Source organism: Simochromis diagramma, unplaced genomic scaffold (assembly GCF_900408965.1).
Source record: "Simochromis diagramma unplaced genomic scaffold, fSimDia1.1 OVJJ01000402.1, whole genome shotgun sequence".
Taxonomy (NCBI): Eukaryota; Metazoa; Chordata; class Actinopteri; order Cichliformes; family Cichlidae; genus Simochromis; species Simochromis diagramma.
Window position 1 is genome coordinate 5,283,987 of NW_024386972.1, and position 20,316 is coordinate 5,304,302.

At 39.1% G+C, this 20,316-nt stretch overlaps 1 protein-coding gene across 1 annotated transcript in view; it reads left to right on the forward strand.

Moving 5' to 3' along the window:
* Positions 1-20,316, forward strand: part of LOC120737947 (proteasome activator complex subunit 4B-like) — a 48,270-nt gene that overhangs the window by 20,025 nt on the left and 7,929 nt on the right. Inside the window, exons 19-43 of the mRNA XM_040038899.1 lie at positions 207-410; positions 4,339-4,496; positions 4,768-4,863; positions 5,031-5,086; positions 5,220-5,276; positions 5,358-5,413; positions 5,516-5,614; positions 5,707-5,769; positions 6,049-6,144; positions 6,595-6,726; positions 8,655-8,864; positions 8,959-9,095; positions 9,717-9,770; positions 11,008-11,137; positions 13,717-13,798; positions 14,062-14,215; positions 14,689-14,755; positions 14,848-14,973; positions 15,221-15,373; positions 15,489-15,593; positions 16,523-16,614; positions 16,786-16,917; positions 17,113-17,315; positions 19,046-19,131; positions 19,304-19,432. Coding sequence (XP_039894833.1) covers positions 207-410; positions 4,339-4,496; positions 4,768-4,863; positions 5,031-5,086; positions 5,220-5,276; positions 5,358-5,413; positions 5,516-5,614; positions 5,707-5,769; positions 6,049-6,144; positions 6,595-6,726; positions 8,655-8,864; positions 8,959-9,095; positions 9,717-9,770; positions 11,008-11,137; positions 13,717-13,798; positions 14,062-14,215; positions 14,689-14,755; positions 14,848-14,973; positions 15,221-15,373; positions 15,489-15,593; positions 16,523-16,614; positions 16,786-16,917; positions 17,113-17,315; positions 19,046-19,131; positions 19,304-19,432 — 2,877 coding nt within the window. The remainder of the gene's footprint in view (positions 1-206; positions 411-4,338; positions 4,497-4,767; positions 4,864-5,030; positions 5,087-5,219; positions 5,277-5,357; positions 5,414-5,515; positions 5,615-5,706; positions 5,770-6,048; positions 6,145-6,594; positions 6,727-8,654; positions 8,865-8,958; positions 9,096-9,716; positions 9,771-11,007; positions 11,138-13,716; positions 13,799-14,061; positions 14,216-14,688; positions 14,756-14,847; positions 14,974-15,220; positions 15,374-15,488; positions 15,594-16,522; positions 16,615-16,785; positions 16,918-17,112; positions 17,316-19,045; positions 19,132-19,303; positions 19,433-20,316) is intronic.

A 20,316-nucleotide genomic window follows, 5' to 3' on the forward strand; every position in this document is an offset into this window, starting at 1 on the left:
ACAGTCATAAATTGCAAAGAGCTTTATTGGTAACCAGAAAATATTGATACTCTTTCAGGTTTGTTTTATTGCTCCTGAGAGCTTACCGTGAGTGGGAGCGCGCCAGACGCTACGATTTACTGGAGAACCTCAATATTTAAGACACAACTCTCCAGTGAATTGCCTGTGTGTTCATGTACTCCTGTGTGTGTGTGTTCTCTCATTAGGTAACCCGTGTGGATGGCAAACAGATGTTAAAATATCAAGGCGACCTGGAGCGGATCTTGCGTGTGTGTGTGCGTCTGCGCTGCAAACGGGCGTACACACTCGCCTGCAGTCTTCTGGAGCACACACTCCGATCGTTTTCCCTCATCTATCCCACTGAGTACCGCAGCACCTCTGGCAGCTTTGATACTGACCTCCCTATTTGGGTAAACACACACACGCACACACGCACACACACACACAATATGGCACAAAGAGATAGGAAAGAAAACATCGGCCGCCATTATTTAATCCTATAAAGTGATGCTGAAGTTAAAGTCAGCTCCTTGCCTCTAGTTCCACATGCTGTGTGGTTATTGTTGAAATAATATAATATTAAATCTGTCGCTGGAAAACTTTGCCACTAGTTGGACTTTTCCAATTCTAATATGACAATCTGAAAGCCTTCATTAAATTTAAAGTAAATACACCGCTGGATTATATTACTGACTAATGCTGCTCCCTCTTCAGTCAGACAGCTGCTCACAGGTAGACATACGAGTGGTGGAGGGGTTGAAACATCAGCCAAAAACCTAAAAAGCCAGAGAAATAGATGGGAAATTTTGCAGCATAGATAGACCACTAAGTTGGGAAAGTATGTGACGTGAGGCGTGTATGATGTGAGCAGAGTGAGCCATTTTACCTGCCTATGCAGTTCCTTGACTCTAATTGCTTAGTTTCACCTTATGCCATATTCACTAACACCCGCGCAGGCGAACTGGCTGTTTTCACAGACATTAAAGTATTTAGTGAGTCACAGGAAATGATTAAATCTTCTAGGAAATGTAAAAGGCCGCAAGCTGAACCATTACAGCTGCTCTGCATTGTCCTTTAATTTATAATGCTATCTTACAGGTTTAATTATTGCAATGCAATTTCCTTTTGCATTTATAAAGCCTAGTTCACATTTAAATTAATTGGCTACACTTCTGGGCCATATTCTGGCCAATACTGCCCGTACTCTGGCATGAAAAATAACCACATCTGTGTTGTTCAAGGAAATTAAAAACATAGTTTCCCAAAGCTGGAAGTCACAAAAGCAAGAAATCCAAGGGGATCACGTAATTTTTCTTTCCCCAATAACTTCTAATATTTGTTTTTTTGTGCAGTATTGAAACGTTACCTATTTATTTATAAAACAAATCCCTCAATACCAACATTTTGTGATTGAAAAATCCACAGTGGATGAGCCACATACCTCTCACGGATAGATCTATATATTTTTAGAAAGGAATAAACAAAGAAAAAACAGTTCTTCATGAAATAGGAAGCTGTGGTTTTGTAAAGGTCAATGCAATTTTATGCAATTTTTTTGCTCAACTCCTCAAATTAAAGCTCAGTTCCACAGTGGATCGTGTGCATCCATCTCACCCTGTCCCTAGCAGCCTCCTCTGTAACACCAACCCTAAATCCATAAATGAACTGTAACTTGAATATGTTTTGTTAGAAAACTAAAAATAATAAAATAACAGTGTCCAAAAATGTGAAAAAGTGGAATAAGTTCAGATTCCATGAGCCCAAAAAAGCTGCAGAGTAAACACTATGAAGTGCTAACACTCACTAATTTAATTCAGCCTGTCATTGATGACAGTGGGTTTACATTTAGAGGAAGGATTGTGGATATATTGGACAAATTATGTTGAATGTGGAGCTGTCAGGCAGGAAGAAAAGAGGCAGACCACAGGGAAGATTCATGCATGCAGTGAGAGAGGACATGCCGAGTGTTGGTGTGACACAAGAGGATGCTGGGGATAAGGTGAGACGGAGGATGATGATCTGCTGTGGAGACTCCCTAAAGGGAGCAGCCAAAAGAATATTATGATGAATCTGCTAGGTAAAAATATTTATTTAGTGTTAATCTGGACTCTAGGTAATACAGATAAATATGACAGTGGTATTTAGATATTTTGACTTAGCAGCCAGTAGTTAGCAGTAGTACTAAATTTGTGTTGGGTTTTGCTTTTTGTAGTTTGTGGCAGATTATAAGATTATTTTATCAGTGGTAATCTTTTATTGTGAAGCTGCATAAGCTATGATAAAGTAAAAGGACAATGAGGAACACTAAATAAATAAAGAATCGTTTAAAAGTTGGCAAAGTGGCTCAGTTACACAGTTTAGCTCTGTATATACAATGTATCTGTGTTTGTTATTCAGTTTATGAACTGAACAATGCATTTCTAAATTCTGAACACATTATCAATGACTGCTAAATGACTGTGATTTTTCCTTTCCACAATTAGTTCATACAACAAATCACACATTTCAGTTTTTCAAGCGTTCGGGTCAACTTCTGTTCTTTGAATGTGCAATGGGCTATAAATAAAATAACAAAATGACATTCAAAATAAAAAAGGCTCAAACTATTTTGTAGTTTCCCAAATTATAATTTATTTAACAGTATTCAGTGGGTTACATACTGAACTGAGGATAGAAACAAAGCATCAGTCCTATAGCGCTGGTATCGATCCACTACCAATACCAGCGTTGGTATCAATACTATGGATATTTGGGTCAATCTGCTCACCTCTAGCAATCAGGCTCAGCTATCTCATGAAGGTGATTATAAATCTAAAAAGTGAATACAGGGTTAACACAAGGTTTTCCAAATAAGCCACAAGTGTTGGATCTGACTGATTTTACAAATAAGATATAACTATACGATTTGGAAATATAAGGAGCTTACACACATAGTACAGACTGAAAGCAACACAGCTGCTTCTGACAATTTAGTGGTATAAGTGTCTTTAAAAAGTGTCTTTAAAAGTTTTTCCAAGGGTGGAAAACATGCACTATACTCATAAAATCTGTCCTATTTGAGGCCAGGAAGGAAAATCGGCAAAAATGCTGAGTGTGTAAATTAACAGGGTATCAATGCTCCCTGTTAATACTCAGTTGTAATTCCATTAACATTTAAAGGTGCGTGAGACAGTTTTAGTTTTTATTTGTTCATCTGCAGTTCCAGTGTCTGAGAGTAAAGATTAAATATTAAAGATTTAATTGTAATTTGCGCATTCGATCAACAAGTCAATTGTCAACAGGTTTTAAGATCATATATTAATGCTTATAGAGTAATGAAATTGTTTGTAGCCAACAGGAAAATGCAGCACTAAAGTTGCATCTAAGAATCTATATTTATTACTGTTGCTCATCTGGGAAATGCTTTAGACGCTATTATGAAAGCAGATCCTCTTACAGTCTGTACACAGAGGTCTGAGGCATCATCACAGATTGGTGATGCTATATTCCAGATTATTAAGTGGTTAGTAGGCAGTGACTTCATACCTGTTGATCTTAAAACTTAATCTTTTAATCTTGAAGATAGCATGAAGTTGTTATGGTAATGTTACCAGCTGAGAAGTGAATCGCCTTCATAACACTGAAAACCCAGGGTTAAATATGACGATACCTGGATAAGCCCAAGTCCTCTTTTTGTGCTGAAGTTTTCTCTTTAAAAGTTACGGAAAATTCCTGTAAGGCAACAAAATTACTGCATTTTAATGCAAGGTCTGAAATGTCCTTTATACCTTATGACAGCTGGAGATTTGCTGAGCTCCTTCTCCTTCACTATTTATTTCATTCCCCAAGAGAAAAAAAAAAATGTCTGGATTACTCTTTTTCCTTTAAAAAAAAAATCTTGATGATATTTTGGCGCAGGAGTGCTGGGCTCTTGTGTTTGTTTTGATGACTTGATGGCAGTAATTACAGCTATGTTCCTCTGTTGTTTTTCACTGCTTTACTTTCTTTTTTCATTTCTAATACCAACCTCTTTTCATTTGCAGTTCACGGTCACCGATTCTGTACTTTAAGATTCGTTCTCCTTGAATTTCTTTTTAATTTCATTTCAGTGCTTCGCTAGTTGGATTCAGCTGCTTTCATATGATAGTAGACCAGTCTCTTGCGTCATTTTTTTCCTATTTTCCATTGAGTTTTGACCTTATGCTTAACGTGTTTAAGCATTTAAATACCAGTTGATGACACAAATTTGTGGTTTTGAGGCTGACTGGTTGTGCTGGTTTAACTGACAGTTCTTCCAGTGGAAAAACTGGCAGCCACCCTCTACAACTATCTGACAAAATGTTCTGCCTGACTTTCCAGGACTGGGGCAGACCAGGAGATGTGGCAGCGTTGGGTGTGTGTTGGCACGTGCCTGGACCGGAGGAGGAAAGCTTTGTTTTCCATCTTTTGTCCCACCTCCTGCACCCTGAGCTGCAACGAATCAAGGGCCACGTCTCTGGAGAGCAGCCAATGAGCAGGTGTACTGTCATTTCTCTCAGTTTTAAGTATTCAGACGCAATTAGGCAAACTCACAAAGATAACAAATAAAGGTGTAGCCTGTCATTAGTGATAAATGAGCTTTGCCTGCTTCCAGAAATTACATGACTTCAGTCTTAAATATCTGTATTTTTTTAAGCCTAATTAGGGGCAAAGAGGGGGAATGTTAAATTCAGCTGCCAAGAAATTCAGAAATTCCTTGAACATATAAACACACGCACTCAGTGAGCTCATGTGTTGCCTGATTCCCAGAGAGGAGTTGTTGCAGAGTCTCGCTATTGTGCAGCACTGCCTTCTTGGAGCTGGAAATCTGCTTCCCCCACTGGATGGACCACACGCATCCGACCTGTGAGCCCTATACCTGCATACACACATGGACACACACCCCCTACACACGCACACACACACACACACAGACACACACACACACACACACACACATATATGTATATATGAAACAAAAACATCATGCAAGTCTTGTCACGTTTTGCTCCTTACACTTTGCTTCTTGTCAGAGTTTCTTCCATGGTGAATCTTGGGGAGGTCAAGCTGTATATAGGTGTTGACTACGGTATGAAAACAGCCACATACACATATTTACAAACACTCAATCTCCCATTAGTTTCTGTTGGCAATGCGGCCACTCATCCTGTATTCTGTGCCCATACGGGGCTTCTGTATTTCTTCTATCCCTCCCCCTCCAGATGCTTCACGGGAGAACTACCGAGAGTCCATCTGCCAAACCATGAGACTGCTGCTACGTGAGTGAAGATTTTAACTTCACCACAATCCAGTTGAAATGTCTTTGCATAATTTACCTGTATCCACTTCTCTTAATCCAGATCACATCTTAGAGCACTCAGAGGATGATACAAAGTCACTGTTTGTCATTATTAAGGTATCCTTCTCTTTTTATTCTTTATATGAAATGTTGTTAGTTTATCCTGCAGCAGGCCTGCAAAGGTCTCACAGCATCCTTTGTCTGTCTGCCTGACTGCAGATCATCAGTGACCTCATGTTTTTCCGAGGCACTCAGAAGAAGGAGTTTGACTCACGCTGGAAAAGCTTCACTCTCGTCAAGAAGTCCATGGAAAACAGGGTGAGTTGGAAAAGTACACAAACTTACTGGTTGTTTGTTTCAATGAGTCATTTACAAGGTGATTTCAATACTTTGCTTTTTTACTTTTGCAGCTTCTCGGGAAGAAGCAGCACATTAGAGCTCTACTCATTGACCGGATTTTGCTCCAGCATGAGGTTTGTTTAATAAAAACACTGTGCCTGGTCATGAAAAAAATATTGGTGGGTTTTTGAAAGGGTACACATTACCGGTGTAAACATAACTTTCCACTCATGATTCACCAAAACAACACAGTAATAATTTGACTGAGAACACTATTTTCTTCACATTTTTAATAGATATTTCAGTATATTATCATATTTTTTTACTTAACCACTGAAAGTCTGATGTCAAAAAAAGTCATAATTGACATGCAATCTAGAATTTAAATGAAGATTGTATTTTTGTGTGAATAGATGAGAAAGATGGTTGTGGAGGGGAGTGAATATAAAGTGGTTCATCAGGATCTGCTCTGTGATCTGCTGCTGCTTTCTACCAGCACGTATAGCCAGGTAAAAAAAATAATAAAGTAAAACATCATGTAACAATAACATCATGCGTCCACCAAGACCTAAAATTCCTTATACACCATGCAAGAACTGAGTCTCTGGATCTGGACTAGTGTGTGATTTTTTTTTTTTCGTATTATATTTTAATATTTGTTAATATGATATGACACAATTTTTTGTCCTATCTAACAATGATGACAAAATCTTCCAAATCGTCCCAATTCAGTTTTGGATCACCTCCAAAATTGTGTCTGTCTGTAACTGCTTGTGCAGGCCTGCTAACCACAAATAAACAAAACAAATCACGTAACTTGACAGAGTTAATTAAATAGTTAATGAAGAACTGATCTGCTGACTTCTATATTCATGATGGCACTTTTGATATAAGCGAAAAAGTGTAAGAATGCATGCATGTGCATCTGTAAAACTATGTGTGCGTGTTCGTCCTTGCAGGTACGCAGCAGGGCACAGAATGTGCTTATGGCTGCCTTGGGAACCTATAGTTTCTCTTACAGAGACCTCATTCCTCGAATCCTACAACTGTTGTCGCCACAACACACTGGTGTCACGCAGCAGCAGTTTAAGGTACTGTGCATGCAAACACATAGGAATGCATCACTTGTTTGTCATACTGGTCACTCTCCGTGGTGCTGAAACGTCATCTGTAGTGCTAAATTTTGTCCTCAGTAGGTGGCCTCATTGTCCTGCACTGGTCACTGCTTTGGAAGCTTTACTGCTTCCTTTTTAGCAAGTAGGCCTTGACCCATCCTACATCGTTGCCTCTTTCTTTCTGATATCTTCTTATATCTCAAAAAGAAAAAGTTTCAGTATAGGAGTCATTATTAACCTTATACAGTCATTTTTTTAATGAAACAGTGGTTCCTCTGTGCAATGTACTTAGAAAATAACAATGGCAATGCGAACAACTCCTAGACAAAAAGTCACTATTATCACCAGCTGTGGTTTGTATACACGGGAGAAGCTTTGCAGTTTCTGTATTACAGCACTGGCCTGTGTAAGCCTGGTATTCTAAGCAAAAAAATGTGATTTAAACCATTTTCACACATTCACTGCAGCCCTGAACTTTTCTTGAACTTACCCAACAGGGGTGTGTATGAAGATAAAAATTTGACACTGTCAGATCACAGATTAGCCGGTCTTTATCCTGCAAGCTCCCTCATACAAAACCTGTGACAGATTTCACTGTTGTACAATACGCTGGATGATTCACAGCTACCATATGTCATCCTGCGCACTTTTTCCACACTTTCACCACATGTATGAGTAATTCTAGTAATGTGACAAAGGACAAATGCAGCCTTATCCTGATATATTCATGTGTGAAAATGGTTTACGTTGCTGTTTCATTCTATTGTTTCCCATTCATTTGTGTAATTGGGCAAAAATAACTGTACTAGCAACATAATCACATTGTTTATAGTATTTGACAGAATATGTGGTTTTAAGCAAGATGGTTGACCTGAAATTCTGTCAAAATTGCATATATAAGGAAAAAAAACAAACAACAACAACAAACAATTTAAAGACACTGTTCGAGGATTGAACAGTGTCCCTGGTTGCTCTGCTTCCACGTCTGCAATGTTGTTGTTTCGAATTGCTGTTTCTGTGGCTGTGATCAGATCCATCAGTGGGATTTGTCACAGTGCCACAGCAAAGTTCAACCGTTTTGCAAGGATGTTTTTCTCTGCTTGGGTGAGTTGTCTGTCAGACAAATTTTTCACCCACTTGTCCACATCAATTGTCATTGATCAATGGTCATTAATCAGTGGTTGTTGATCAATGGTAATGACAATTTGCATATTAATGATCAAGAAACGGACCTCACGGCCCATTATTTGTCAGTGGTGCTAGTTTCAGTCATTGTGGAGACGCACTGTTTATATTACTGGGGAAACCTGCAGTCAGCAGTCTCAGATGTTTCTCCCACTACATCCAGATGATAAGAATGAACTTTTTTGTCAATTATCTAAAAGATTAACGAATTTAATTTAGTTTCAATAAATATGGGGTAACTATGTTACATGAAGCAGGTGACACACAGCAGTATTTTTAGGCTGAGGTAGTTTGTGATGCTGGTTTCTAGTGCCTTTAAAACACAATAAAATTAATAGTAATAATTCCACATGTTAATAACCCATACAGAGAATAACTGTTTAACCAAATAAAGATTTACATAGAGACGCCTTGAAATTTCCAATCAATGCTCCAAATGTTACTGAACCCAGAACTGTGAAGAACCACAAAATCACTGAGCACTTGTGGAGCCCAATGTAAACACGTAAATATTAGATTTAACATGTTTAGCTTCTTAAGCACATTGCAAAAGTGCACACTTACAGTTATCATCATCATAACTTATAGTATCATTACATAATATCCCAAGAATATTCTAAATATTTAAAAAACATGACCATCATTTGCAAATTTTTGAAGCTGCAAAGATACACCTAGTATCTCTTTTAATGTTTGTACACATGTGCATTTTTTCACAGGGTGCTCTGTACTGCCTTCTGGGTATGTACAGTGGTATTCCTATGGCCAGTGCAAGGGACTGGGAATGGGTTGGGCAGGTGTGGCCCGCTCTGGTCCGCTGCGGCTTATCACCCACAATGAGCCTGGAAAAACCCTCAATCGGTCGTCTGCTTGATGACATCACTGACAGGATCCTTCGCCAGCATGACACTATCGGAATCAACTTCACTGTGAGCAAAGTGATCATTAACCATCAAAATGCTACCATCACCTGATACTTTTTGTAACTGTGTGCTGCTCCCCTTTGCCCACTTCTACCTCTAGGTGTCTGAGGGATGTGTAGAAGTAGCCATTCAGATTGCACAATCGAAAAATCCCACACCTTGTTTAGAAGCACCATCCAAAGAGGAGATAAAAGAAGGGCTTCAGCGTCAGCGAATTAGAAATGTGGTTGCTGCACGGTAGGGATAACAAGTAGATTTCTCTTGTTCATTGAAAGTCTTTTTGAAGTTTTTCACATGATATACCATGAAGATTCTATATTTTTGTCATATTGAACATGACACAGCCATCACTGGCTGCTAGGCCAAAATGTGTATTCCCTAACAGGTTGGCAGTGGCTTGTGGAGGTTGCTGGGAGAAATGGTTTGGTTTGCTGGTGGGTTGCCACATTTACCTGTAGTTTTTTTTTTTTTTTTTTTTTTGGGGGGGGGGGGGGGTAAATTTTTCTGCAAATACTTGCTAACTACTTGAAAATATATGAAGCAAACTGGAAATGCAGAAGGTTTGTGCCTCAGCGCCATAGCCAGTCAGGGAATACTTTCCCCCTCTACACCAGTGGTTCCAGGCTCTAAGTCTGTGTGACTGGGCCCTAATGCAGTTGATCACTTGATTGATGTTGGCACCATGATTGTCACATTTTGAAAATGGCAGACAAGTTAACATTACGTGATTAGTGGTCATGTGTCTGCAAAACCCGAATATTCCTATAATATATTATTAGGTTTGTAATATATAAAATTTTGGTAGTTTAGTAGCCGGGGGTGGTGCTACTAACCAACACCTGTTTTTATTTTGTACAGGAAATATGAAAAGTTAGTCAATGACCTCTTGGACTGCCTTGAAGACAGAGACTTGTAGGTTTTCTCTCCAACTGTTTATGTGTTTTGAGATGTTAGAATATACTAAAGCTGTTTTCACACATAAACTTCCATTTCTGTTTACGCTACAGAGGTGCACAAAGAGCCAAATATCCAATACAGTCGGATTTGACATTGATCCGTCTTTGACCTGCCAAATCCCTAGTACAAAGTCTAAGTGATGTTGAATTCCGCCATAAAAAATACATTGAATGTCATGTGTGCTACCTCCTGCAAGCTTTATCGAGCCATCTCTCTTGCCTAAACCAAGGAAGTATTTCCAGTAGTGCAAACATGTTTGAAACCGACTATTTCCTTCTGTGTGCTACATGTGAAACCTGGAAAATATCCAAACCAAGTCTCCAGAAAACTGTCCAAAGTTTCTGTGTGAAAACAGCATGAGTAAGCTATATAGTACTGTATATTCTGCACTTTTGATTCTCACAAGCAGCTCCAAAAGAACTGACCCATATTTGTTCCGTCAAAGGATCCACCTAATTAAAAAAACAAAATGTTATTCTTATAGCATCTTTAAAAACAATAGTCATATTGTGCTTCAACAGACAAGCAAAAAGAATACTCACAAGTTCATTTCAAACAGAAAGCCAAATAGTAAGCCCAAACAAAAGAAGATAACGTGAAAGTAGAGTTGAGATAAAGAAAGAAAGAAAAAGAGATGCAGTATAAAACACAAATTGACATTATAAATAATAAATACTAATAAATAAAAGAAATAAAGACTGGAGGAGAAATCAAGACAACTGAACACATAAGAGGCTATAAGTGATGACAACACATAAAAGCAGTTGTACAAAAATGAGTTTTCAGAAGTGATTTAAAGGTAGTCACTGATTCTGTGAGTCTTGTCTCCTCAGGCAGGTCATCCAGAGTTGAGGGGACCTGCTGGTAAAAGCACAAGCACCTTTAGATTTAAGCTTTGAGTTTGGAGTAGCCCTAAGGGAACCACCTGAGGATCTAAAGCTGCAGACTGGCTTATACGGAGTCAACATTTCTGCTAGGTAGCTTGGGGCCAGGCCCAGACAAGCTTTAAAAGTGATTAGTAGAATCTTAAAATCAATTTGAAAATGTAGAGCCAATGGAAAGAAGCCAGGATGTGACGCTGTCAGCTTGTGCTGCTTGTAATGCTTGGCAGTAGAAAATAGAGCTGAGACATAGAACTGCATTTCTATTATTACCAACTCTTTATTTTTTTATATATGCCTGTGTGATTCAGACCCTGGAAGTTTGAGCACATGGCCACAGACTGGCTATCTCTCTTGTTGAGGGAAGATCACCCACTTCCCCCTGACGCTGTCCTCTACTTCACACAGAGCCTCGTGCATGATTCCATCAGCATACGCAAGGTCTGTGTGTATGTGTATATCTGTATGAGCTTTGGTTCATGTGAAGTTTCCAGTACACTGTATGTTCCAGACAAGCCAGGGTCAGATAGCAGGGAATCCGAGCATTTTATAGTAAAGCTGAACTATAATGAAAACCCAGATCATTATCAGAGTCATTATGGTTGAATTAATAGTAATTTTTAGCTCATATGACTGAAGAACCAGTGAGCTCCTACCATTGCAAGGCATATTAGGCAGATTTTAGTAATTTTGGAAGTAAATTTATTTATATAGTGCCTTTCACAAATCACATAAAAACAAATATAAAATGAAATGAAATGAAATGCCACCTGATTGCTACTTTTAAAAAATTAACCTTAAGGTGTTTTTGACATCTGCTCAGTTTATAGATGATAGAAAGGAAGTCAGTGTTCCAAAGAAGGGGGCTACAATGGCAAAGGCTCTGTCTCCTTTAGGTTTTAGTCTAGATTTGAGGATAACAGGGATAACAAGGCCTGATCATAAGACCTGAGAGTCCTGCTGGTGACATATGGCTACAAAAGTTCAGTTATGTTGGAGGGCACTTCACCATGCAAGGTCCTAAAGGTGGAAAACTGAATTTTGAATTGAATTCTGAATCTAATGGGGAGCTGTGGGGTCAGCAGAGGTGTGTTGTGAGAGCACTTGAAGGATCTGTTGCAGCATCGTTTATGTGCAAGCTGTAGACCCAAGGAGGTTTTACTGAGGGAGATGAAGACTGAGTCGCAGTGGTTCAAACGAGATAAAACAAAAGTATCAGTTAGATATACATTTAGATATAATACGGGGAGGTTTACTGATATTTCTTAATTGATGAAAACAAAAACGAACCAGACCCTTAACCAGTTCTTTATCAGAACTCGTCCCTGGGTTGTTTATGTGTACTTTAACGTAGCTAGAGAGCAATCCTGGATTTCCAATAACCCGGGCAATCAGGCTGTCTGGGGCATAAATAATGATCTCTATATTTTTATTTTCATTCAGATGGAGTAAATAATCTAACATTCATGATTTTTTTAACAGTTCAAAGATTTTTTAAGATAAATAATAATAAAAAAAACAGGTTTAAAAGTGATGTAAAGCTGAATATTACTGGCATAACATTGATAAGTGATGTGAGTAAATGATCACAAAAGCTGACATAAAGAGAGAAAATGGAATACAAGTGAAACAGGATCCAGAACAGAACCCTGTGGAACACCGTGTGTGATGATTTGGAAATAGATGTGGCTGTTCACCCAAACTCACGGTCAAGGTTTTCCATTTCCATTTTCACAGCATAAACTGCACAATACTTAAAATTGAATTGTTTTTTTTTATTATTTTATCACTGAAATCTGAATAAGTGAAAAATATCTCTTGTTCTTTGTTCCTCTCTTAGCAGCTTGCAAATTAGTTCCACAAAGACTAAAAGCAACTACACAAAAACAAGAGGAGTCAGATTTAATCCTAGACCAGACACTGTGTTTTTGGGCATGAGTCAAGAATCAATTTGCTCATCAATACTGACAAATACACATATCATGGGATAAAACCCTAGATCTTTATAAGGCTGTGAGATCAGCAGAGGATCACGAGCACAGAAGGTGGTCACACTGAGCCAGACAGCAGTTGCTACACAACGTGAGAGCTGCAGGTTTTGAAAAACGCACATTAGCGCTCTGGCTAAAATCCCCTTTTTTATTTAACTTCTCTTGTGCTGCTCTTTAGCTTGTTGGATAACTGAACACTCGCTGTGTAAAAGCGCTGTGCTCACATCAATTTGCAGGATACATAATTAATTGCTCAGCTGCAGACCATTAAACAGCATGTAAACGTACCTGCAAGTGTCACTGAAATCCAGTTAGAATCTGTTGTGCTTTCAAATCACAACTTGCAACACAGTTTGCAGTTACTGCTACTTACCCAAAATATAGACAAAATACTTCTTCCTTTTTAATAATGAAAAAAGAGAAAATTTAAAAATGTTACAATGACTGCAAAAAGAGGTAATGAATGATTTTATGATTATATATATTTGTGCACTGCAGTCTAGTCATCTGCACATTCAACAACCATTTCTTTTTATTTATTTATTTTTTTCTCGGTAAAAGCGGCTCATGCAAAGTGTAGAATTTATTGAAAACACAGCTAGAGTTTCACTTTTGCAGTTATTTGTTTGTATTCAGGTGTGTAATTGAGCAAAATGTCATACCTCTCCAAAGCATAACTGAACAGCGCAGACAAAAGAAAAGAGTGTGAGCTAAGCAAAAAGAGACTTGTGCAAAAAGTGCAATTTAATGGAGCTAAGACACAAAAACTATCATAAAAAGCAGAAGCAATTCAAAGATTAGCTACAACACTGAGACCAGGCTGTTCTCCAGTTCGCTATCAAACGACTGCCGGTAGTGTCAGCATTTTTTAATACCCACAGCACTTTTACTGGCCCTAAAGGATCCCCTGTGACTGTGGCTAAAACTGTCTCCCTGTAGAGGTCAAGTAGGGTCACTACAGTTTGTGGCAACACTTACGATGATAAACTTGTTTTACTCTTGTTTTGGGTAATATTTCCCACCTGTTAGGTTGCAATCTCGGCAATGGCTGGTATCCTGAAGCAGCTGAAACGACTGAGTAAGAAAGTGGCCGTAAAGCCATCAGATATCAGTGAGTTTACATCCAAATGCACACAATCAACCACCAACTACATTATTCAGCTTTCATGTTTATTTCTAAAGCAGGATTTTTAGTTTCGAACTTTAATAAGATAATCAACCACTTTGAAACAATAACATCTAAATTTGCTTTAAAAATTGCTATAAACCACAAGAGCTTTCCACCGCAAACACACATTCCCCCACAAATAAGACTAATAGCACTCTTGTGTATGAGTGTAAAGGGTGCTTTCTGTTATTGCTTTGTATTTGTAGGTGGGATCGAGGAAACTGATGGGCTGTGCGTGGGGGATCGGGAGGGAAATCGCTGGCTGCAATACGACAGCAACAACCTACCTCTGACTCAGGAAAAGTGGGACTCTCAGTGTTTTGTGGAGAAGACACACTGGGGATACTACTCATGGCCGAGGTGAAGACCGTGACTGAGAGATGAGGCGTTGGATGTAGAAACTGAAAGGCTGATTAACTGCGTGCTTGCAAGGAGCTAAGTAGCTGATTGACTTAACTGCGTGGTTGATTTGATGCTTGGCTTTGTGGCGTTGTGACCACGTTTATGCGTGTGTGGCAAAGTGCCGGATGACGCGGCTCTGAGTGGATGGATAACTAGCAGGGTGTTGAACTCGCCTTCTGTCACGGCCTGTCCCAGATAAGGCTGACGGAACGACTTACTGTCTGGCCTAGATAGAAGAATTGATGTATAAGTATGGCGCTGGGTGCCTGTCTTCTGTCTTGGTATTCAGACGCCTTGCTGACTACTGACTTTATAATCATTCATTTATCCTTGCTGCTTGTTTGAAGACAGTATGTGTCTATCCAGATTTTTCCTTTGTGTTGTTATCTATAAATCATCGCAGTCTCTTCTTTGTCTCCTGCTCCTTTCAGAGAAATGATGATCTATGCATCTTCGGAAAAGCCAAAAGATGACCTGCCATACGAGGAGATGAGTGAGGTGCGTGCTCATACAGGGCCACACACAGAATCATTCAGCGAAGCCTCTCTATACCTATTATTACATTTTGGCTGTGTTTGTGTGTCACACAGGGTGAAAAGATCATCTTTGAATACTTCTCAGACCCAGAATTTATTGATCAGCTGATCGAGTTTCTCTCTCTGGAGGATCGGAAAGGAAAGGACAGCTTCAACCCTCGACGTTTTCTCCTCTTCAAGGTGCAGTTGTCATCCTCAATCGATCTGACAGACCTTATACAAAGTAGTGACGCAGCATAATGACACTAGCCAAGGCTGAATCGAACTCCACAGTGCTGCATTTTCTATCATCAACTTTTGTGATTCATTTTTCTCCATCATGCAGCGGTTTACTTGCGTCAAACAAAACCCTGCTTTCCTTTTTTCTCCCTTTATTCCTGGTAAAAATACACACACACAAACTCACATGTTCATGCTTGATTGGCAGGGGCTCTTTCGTAACTATGGTGACGCATTCCTGCCATTACTATGGCCTCACCTGGAGCAGCTTGCCAGTGACCCCCATGAGAGCTCCCAGCGCTGTGTGTGTGAGATTACTGCAGGGTTAATCAGAGGCAGTAAACACTGGAGCTTCGGCAAGGTACTGGACACACACACACACAGTGAGAAACGTACACACTGCACCACTTTTTGATAAGAAGAGTCAATATTAATAAAAACTTCCATTATTGTGTATGTGTGTGCGTGTGCCTCAGGTGGAAAAGTTATGGCAGCTTTTGTGCCCTTTGATCAAGACGGCATTAACCAACATCACAGTGGAAACCTACACAGACTGGGGAACCTGCATCGCTACTGCTTGTGTGAGTTGCTCACATGCATACAAATCCACTATAGTGAAGATAACTCAGGGCTTGTTATAAAAAGTAGGACATTTTTTTGTTTAATTGCTAAATAAGATCAGAAGCTGATATTTTAAAAATCTACAGAGCATGTGAAAATTGTCAGATTTGCCTTGACGACACCTTTTAAAGCACAAGCTCTTCCTTGCTATTCTATTATTGTTCCTTTATGGTAGTGCAGTGCTGGCTGACATTTGTACTATTGTATGCATTGTATGTGAAAACAACTGATTGACTATGTTTAGTGTTAATGCGAGTATGCTACCCTAACAAGTAAAACCAAGTTGAGATATTAGATATTAGGTCTGCTAAATCTATGTTTATTAAGCATTTATACTCACCAGGCAGAGGACTGTACTCAGATAGGCTGCGGTATTTAAGCGATGCTTAGCTGGTACTAAGGGGCCCAGAGTGTAGAAAGAAATGCAGTCTGCCCGTTCTCCTGAGAAAATCAACAAAGCATTTTTTCCCAGAAGCTGCTGCTCACTGGATATTTTCTCTTTTTCAGACCATTCTCTGTAAACCCTAGAGATGGTTGAATCAGCTTTCTCCCCCATTCTGATCAAATTGATCTCTAGGTCACCTTGATCATGTCTACATGCCTAAATGCACTGGATTGGCTGATTAGGTATTTGTATACATGACAGTCCATTTAGCTGCATTATTGACTGTGTTATTCATTACACATTCCTTTGAATTAAACAGAACGGCTTTGCTTACCATAACCTGTTCTTGCCTTTTCTTATTGGAGCATAAAACATGCTGTTTGGAACAATGAGGGCATAAGGCTATACCTGAGCTATCCAGTTTTTTTATTATGATTATGCAAAAACAAAACAATAAAAAGCCAATGAAAATTATTTTTGTTCATATTGAATGCTGTCCAACAGGAGGGAAGAGAACCCAGGAAACTCCACTGGCTGTTTGAGTTGCTGATGGAGAGCCCCCTCAGCGGAGAGGGCAGCTCATTCAGAGATGCCAGGTAATGTATGTGTGTGCATGATAACTGCATACAAAGTATTTGCAGTATTTAAGAGGTTTCTGATTTCAGGCTGCAGTAGTAACCTGAGCTGACGTATGCTGAGCAGACATGCCCGCAATAACACAACGACCCCCCATTCTTCCATCTGCCCCCTCTCTTTGTCTCTGTCAGTTTGCTGTATGTGCTTCAGGGAGGTCTGGCTCAGCAGCAGTGGAGAGTTTCTGAACTGCTGCACAGGCTGCTAGCCTACCTGGAGCCCAAACTTACCCAGGTGTATAAAAATGTCAGGGAGCGCATTGGCAGGTGAAGAACTTATTCTGCATTACATAATTGTGTCTAAATGAGTTAATCTCATTAGCTTGTGTGTACTGTTTGGGTTGTTCAAATTAGAGGCTCGTTATTTATCTCTAACTCTGTCTCATCTGCTCCCGTACTGTATTTCCCTCTCATCTCTCCCCTTTCTGCTCCCTTACCCTTTTTCTGCTCTTTTCTCTCCAGTGTCCTGACCTATATCTTCATGATAGACGTGGCTCTGCCCCACACCCGGCCCACTACCTCCCCCCATGTGGCAGAATTCGTCACACGGGTCCTAGAGCGACTCAAGCCCCTCACAGCGGAGCCGGAGATCCACAACCACGTACACGAGGAGAACACCCAGGAGACAGATGAGCGCACCCAGGCTGTCAAACTACTCAAGACGGGTCAGAATGTGGATGAAAAGAAGTAAACTGTGTGTCTTTTAGGCAGGAAGGCCAGGGACAGACAGTGGCTGCATGTCTCTCTCTCTCTCTCTCTCTTGCTATATAAGCTTGTTCTCTTGGTGAAATAGACAGTCATACTAAAACTAGATGGACCAAATTAAAAGCTGTGATTCTTCATTGATTTCACCTTTCAAATTTATTTTAAACGGTAGTGAGGTGTAGATCGATAGGAAATTTCGCCCGCGTGTGTTCAAGCATGTCAAAAAGGAATTATGGAAAGGAGTCCAACTCAATATTTGGATAGGTCTCTTTAGTATAATATGTAATTTGTCCAGGTCACATAAGGAAGTCATTTAAACTACATTTCATATTGATTTTGCTTTCGTCATAGAGGCTAGTCTAATTTAACCAATTGTATTCAGGCAAAATGAAATTTCAAGCATTCAGAAGCAAATTGTCTTTTCGATGGAGTGTTCCTGCATAACATTTATAGTGGAAAGACAATGCAGCAAAGAGTCAGAAGTATGAATTTGCCATTTTTGAGTCTAGCTGTGTTGTGTTGGCACAACCTACATAAATATGAATTTGATTACAAAGATAGTAGCTTGCTGAAATGAAAAGAATAAAAATTCAAAATTTGAAGTGATGTAGGTGAGCAATTGAATTTATTAGTTAATTGTATGGCTGAGTAATGTATTATCCAGACAAAACAGATAAAGAGTTGCAATTGTTACCAGCATTGATTAAAAACATATATAAGGTATTACTAATAAAAATGTAAATAGCTAGCTGAAATAGAAATCCGGGAAACGATCTAAGGAAAGTATGAAAACCTTAAAAGTAGCAGTTTAATTGTTGTGAATTAATAATCAAAATAGTTAAAACCGCTAATAGAATTACTGATTAAAAAATGAAAGTGGTATTTCAACATAAAGATAAAAATGAGCAGGCAGGTGGGCAGACGACATGAACACAGAGGTCAAAGGTCAATTATTTATATTATTGTGTATGAATTTTCTAATTTACTGAAAATCACATGTTAAGGGAGTAATACCTTCAAGTAGCAGATTAATCATTTAAATAGAAAAAAGTTAACAGTCATAGTCAGCTCAACTGTCTAACCCTAAATAGTAATTCACATTCAGTTATAATGAGGTAAAATACATGCTTTTGAACATGAGAGGTTTTTGTGATTAAATGATTCTTGAGACCATTATATAGATTACATTAGATGAAAGAGGATAGGCACCACTGGCAAAGTTTTATAATGTTATATACTTTAAACTAATACCTATGCAGAATGTTTTTCCAGTGAAAGATAGACAGACACATATGCAAACCTCTACATATAAAAATTACCTAGCGATTGAGGATAGAACGTTATTTGAACTTAAAGATTTTGTAACTATTTTTGCAGATTTTATTGTATTACAGTAGTCACGCCTGCTTCGTTTTTTTTTATAGCTTGCCACAGACTGAATTTAGATCTCATTTTTTTGCCTCAGTATTTATGCATTGCTGCTCTTTCGGTTTCTGTTATTACTGTAATCTCCATTATACAGACAAATATCTGGCTGTGGAATTATACAAGTCATTAGATACTAAATAATGATAGATTGTGTTTTATTACCAGAGCCACGCAGCTCCAGTTCTGTGGGGGGTTTTTATCATTTGCCAGTAATTCAAACTCTCCTTGTGTGTTTATGTGTGTATATATGTGCTATTTGCAGTCTTAAAATGGCTGATGACGAGTGCAGGGCGAACCTTTACCACTCCTGTTCAACAGCAGCTACAGCTCCTGCCTCTACTCTTCAAGGTAAGAACAAACACGCACACACACACAGGTTCTAGCACAGCATTATTACCCACTCAATCTTACTTGCCCATTAAACTCAATTTCTCTCTTCATTTACTCAAAATGGTGCGTTGCTCCTTGTCTTTCTACCTCTCTCCCTCTCTCTCTCTCTGTTTTCTCTCTCCCCCTGCAGATTGCCCCGGTGGAGATTGATGAGAGCTATGATGAGATGAAGCAGGATGCACGCACGTGTCTCTCTCTCATGTCCCAGGGCCTGCTGTATCCTGAGCACATCCCTCTGGTTTTGGCTGCACTGGAAGAGGTAATATGTACACACAAATCCAGAAATACTCACAAAAGCACACACTCACAACTGCCTCACCTGCCTGCTGTCAATGTTCCAAGCCTAACCTCTCAAGGTATTGTGTTAGACTAAAAACAACCTATGCTATTTTAATTAGCTCGCAGAATTTCTGCGGTGAGTTTTTATGTGAGTGGTACCCCTGTTGTGAAATAGCGGTTCTAAAACTACCTTCATATCGAAGGGATGAGGAAGCATTGCAACATTTTTTTAGTGTCACCTTCACCTAAACATAAATCTTTTATGTTCTGGGAAGTCCTGGGTGTAAACAGTTTTTTAAAGGAATAGTTTCATTTGGTGGGAAATCCTTACTTTATTGCTTTGTTTTATTTTTGATTGAACACCAAAAGGTTTTCATGTGGATCTGGTGCTGTGCACAATTTTATTTATTTATTAACCTTTATTTAACCAGGAAGATCCCATTGAGATTAAAAACCTCTTTTTCGAGGGAGACCTGGCCAAGATAGGCAGCAGCAGATGTCTCACAGTTACAGAAATTACTCAAACACAGGCAGCAACAACACACATGCAACAATAAGTGAAAGAATACAAATAAAATAAAAAATAAAATTCAATAACATTCAAATAAAAATAAAAAAGTCAGTTAAAATGACAATCAATCTAATTGAAACAGTTACATGTTATGGACTTGGCCTCAAGGATTCATAGTTTAGATTTAAAAGCACTTAATGAAATGAATTCAGTCATTTTCCATTCCTTCTGCAGTTTGTTCCAGGCCAAGGGTGCTAAATGGACAAAAGCTCTTTTACCAAGTTCAGTTCGGGCAAATGGAACAGAAAGCAACAAGTAACCATGCGGACGAAGAGAATACCGACCAGCATGTT